This window comes from Microcebus murinus, chromosome 7 (assembly GCF_040939455.1).
Source record: "Microcebus murinus isolate Inina chromosome 7, M.murinus_Inina_mat1.0, whole genome shotgun sequence".
Classification (NCBI taxonomy): domain Eukaryota; kingdom Metazoa; phylum Chordata; class Mammalia; order Primates; family Cheirogaleidae; genus Microcebus; species Microcebus murinus.
Genome location: NC_134110.1, coordinates 92,467,008 through 92,470,851, shown reverse-complemented (window position 1 = coordinate 92,470,851; position 3,844 = coordinate 92,467,008). Strand labels below are relative to the sequence as shown.

The 3,844-nt window shown below is 50.3% G+C and overlaps 1 protein-coding gene across 1 annotated transcript; it reads left to right on the top strand.

The window, feature by feature from the left end:
• Positions 1 to 358: 358 nt before the first annotated feature.
• On the top strand, positions 359 to 3,560 carry LOC142871951 (TAF5-like RNA polymerase II p300/CBP-associated factor-associated factor 65 kDa subunit 5L). Its single transcript, XM_076005265.1, has one exon. It carries the CDS (start codon positions 565 to 567, stop codon positions 2,332 to 2,334), a length of 1,770 nt encoding a protein of 589 aa, XP_075861380.1. The 5' UTR covers positions 359 to 564; the 3' UTR covers positions 2,335 to 3,560.
• Positions 3,561 to 3,844: the final 284 nt, after the last annotated feature.

Genomic DNA, 3,844 nt, shown 5'->3' with positions numbered 1-3,844 from the left:
TCTAGGTGTTAAGGGGACTATGCTCTATCTGAAACCTGTAGGAGAGAATCGCTCCTTGCGTCTTCCTGGCTCCTGATTGTTTGCCAGCAATCCCTGCCAAATCGGCAGAACGTCCATCTCTAACTCCATTAGCACAGGTGTTCTCCCTGCTTGTGTCTGTATCTCTGCTTTTCTTCTTCCTGTGAGTACACCAGTAATATTGGATAAGGACTTATCCTACTACATTATGGCCATATCTTAACTAATTTCATCTGTAATAACCCTATTTCCAAATAAGGTCACATTCTGAGATATTGGTGGTTAGGTCTTCGACATATCATTTTGACAGACACAATTCAGCCCATAAAAACTACCAAGTAGGCGCGCAGCCCGCGGTCCGTTCGGTGTCAGTCAGTCATGGGGCTGCCGCCCAGAGCCGCCGCGGGGGCGGCGGGGCGCGGGGCTCGGGGGCCCGGCTGAGCCGGCCGTGGGAGCGAGGCCCTCCGGCAGCGACGGCAGCGGCGGAAGCGAGCGGGGGGCGGCGGGGGCGGCGGGGGCAGCCGGAGCCGCCTGGGATGTTCAGTCATGAAACGAGTGCGCACCGAGCAGATTCAGATGGCAGTGTCCTGCTACCTCAAACGCCGGCAATACATGGACTCAGACGGTCCCCTGAAGCAAGGACTACGGCTGTCACAGACTGCTGAGGAGATGGCGGCGAATCTCACAGTTCAATCAGAATCTGGTTGTGCCAACATAGTGTCTGCAGCCCCTTGCCAGGCAGAACCCCAGCAATATGAAGTACAGTTTGGACGACTGAGGAATTTTCTCACTGATTCTGATTCCCAGCATAGCCACGAAGTGATGCCTCTCCTCTATCCTCTCTTTGTCTACCTCCATCTCAACCTGGTCCAGAATAGTCCGAAGAGCACAGTGGAAAGTTTTTACAGCCGCTTCCATGGAATGTTTCTGCAGAACGCCAGCCAGAAGGACGTCATCGAGCAGCTGCAGACTACCCAGACCATCCAGGACGTCCTGTCTAACTTCAAGCTCCGAGCATTCCTAGATAACAAGTACGTGGTCCGCCTCCAAGAAGACAGCTACAACTACCTTATCCGCTACCTCCAAAGTGACAACAATACTGCCCTCTGCAAAGTCCTGACCTTACATATCCATCTTGATGTGCAGCCTGCCAAGAGAACAGACTACCAGCTCTATGCTAGTGGCAGCTCCTCTCGCAATGAGAGCAACGGCTTAGAGCCCCCTGATATGCCCAGCCCTATTCTGCAGAACGAGGCTGCCCTGGAGGTCTTGCAGGAGAGCATTAAGCGTGTCAAGGACGGGCCTCCCTCCCTCACTACCATCTGCTTCTATGCCTTCTATAACACAGAGCAACTGTTGAACACTGCAGAAATCTCCCCTGACAGCAAGCTGCTTGCTGCTGGGTTTGACAACTCTTGTATAAAACTTTGGAGTTTACGATCCAAGAAGTTAAAATCAGAGCCCCATCAAGTAGACGTGTCCCGCATCCACTTGGCTTGTGATGTTCTGGAAGAGGAGGATGATGAGGAGGATAATGCAGGCGCAGAGATGAAGATACTGCGGGGACATTGTGGACCAGTGTACAGCACGAGGTTCCTTGCAGACAGCTCAGGGTTGCTCTCTTGTTCTGAAGACATGTCCATCCGATACTGGGACCTGGGGAGTTTCACCAACACTGTGCTGTACCAAGGACATGCCTATCCTGTGTGGGACCTGGACATCAGCCCGTACAGTCTGTACTTCGCCAGCGGGTCCCACGACCGCACCGCCAGGCTGTGGTCCTTTGATCGGACGTACCCGCTGAGGATATATGCAGGACACCTGGCAGATGTGGACTGTGTCAAATTCCACCCGAATTCAAACTACTTAGCTACCGGCTCAACCGACAAGACCGTCCGGCTGTGGAGCGCCCAGCAGGGGAACTCGGTGAGGCTCTTCACCGGCCACCGTGGCCCTGTGCTCTCCCTTGCCTTCTCCCCCAACGGTAAGTACCTGGCGTCCGCGGGCGAGGACCAGCGGTTGAAGCTGTGGGACTTGGCCTCTGGGACCCTTTATAAAGAACTGAGAGGCCACACAGACAATATCACCAGCCTCACCTTCAGTCCGGACAGTGGCTTGGTCGCCTCTGCCTCCATGGACAACTCGGTGCGCGTCTGGGACATCAGGAACACTTACTGCAGCGCGCCTGCCGACGGCTCCTCCAGCGAGCTCGTGGGCGTGTACACCGGGCAGATGAGCAACGTCCTGAGTGTGCAGTTCATGGCCTGCAACCTTCTTCTGGTGACTGGAATCACACAAGAAAATCAGGAACATTAATTCTTTTCTTTGTTGGAATGGACTGGGGCAGTGGGGGAAGGCCTCCCGTTGCAGTCCTTCCACAAGCTGAGATTGAATCACTGACTGACTGTGAAAGAGCCCCCCTCCTCCCCTCCCTCCTGGGCCCTCATCCCAGACAGGCCCCTCTTCTCTCAGCCCCCCAACATGGAAGGCCAGGGTTGGGGTTGGGGCAGAGGCGAGGCAGTGATGAGTGGACACGAGATCACGAATTAGGATGCTCCAGAGGCCGATCACTGGTTTTCGCCAAGACCCTGCTGTGCTCTTGCACGTGCAAGCACCTTCCTGTCTCTGTCTCGCTTTTCCCTTCCGCCCCACCCAGGGCCGGGTGTGGTCAGAGGGTGGTTGCAGAGCACTCTCAGGAGAAGCAATGTGGCAGAGGTGTCACCTGGGGTCCAGCCCTCAGGCAGAAGGGAAGTCCTTACTGGTGGAGGGATGTGGGGACAGGAACTAGGAAAGGGGAGGGGATGATCCTGGCGAAAAGTCTTTCCTTTTCCGCAATTACAGAGAACCAGGATTTTTTTATTATTGTTATTATAATTATAATTATTATTATTATTGAGAAGAGGAAACCTAGCACTGGCAGAGGGGACCTTCTCTGCTTTTATCTTTCAGGTTTGACTCCTGGCACTGGCTTCGATACTTGGAATTTTGAGGTTCAGGGAATTCAGAGAATTTGGTAGCACAGTGTATTGGGAGAAAGGGAAATTTTGGGTGACAGATTGGTCACCCCAGTTGACGTGTTCCTGGAAGTGGGTGGGTGGGTTTGATTGAGAAAACTTGGGCTCTTGGGCTCTTGCAGTGATGGTGGGAAAGACAGTTCTTCTCATGGCTGCACTTCCATTAGTAATTCTCTCCCCTCGAAAGATTATGATAAAGAATAATTTGGAGTAAAAGTCACAAGATAATATTAGAAAAATGTGGAATTTCCAAATGACCATTCAGCGGTGTAGCTTTTTTGTCATCCTTCTCTGCTGCGGTGATCTGCTCCCGCCTCCTGCACTGCAGTTCCAGTCTAGCGAACACTTGGTGGGACGATCGTAAGTATGCTCGCACGCATATCAAACTACGCTCTGACCATAAAGGAAGTTCTAATTTGTGGAAAAAGGATTAAATATTTCTGTTTTCTGAGAAGAGTTATTTTGTATTTTGTTTTCTATTAAAATGCATTTAGTTTCAAAAAAAAAAAAAAAAAAAAAAAAAAAAAAAAAAAAAAACTACCAAGTATTTTTTCTACATGATGTAATTTATGAAGAGGAAAATGATGACAGAATATCTCATATGGGGCATAAAAAGGTATTAATGACATTAGATGTGCATGTAGAAGTTTTGAGGATGGCCAAATAAAAATGCAAACAATATGTAGCTTCCAATCTAGTAGAGAGAAATGGAATGGAGAGAAAAATAAACAAGCAAACAAACAAACTCAATCCAAAAGAGACAAGGAAGAAGGGAACAAAGATATAAAAATAATGAGGGAAAGTAAGAAAAA

Excerpts from the sequence above, each read along its gene's own strand:
- LOC142871951 (XM_076005265.1), top strand. The coding sequence starts at position 565 with ATGAAACGAGTGCGCACCGAGCAGATTCAGATGGCAGTGTCCTGCTAC.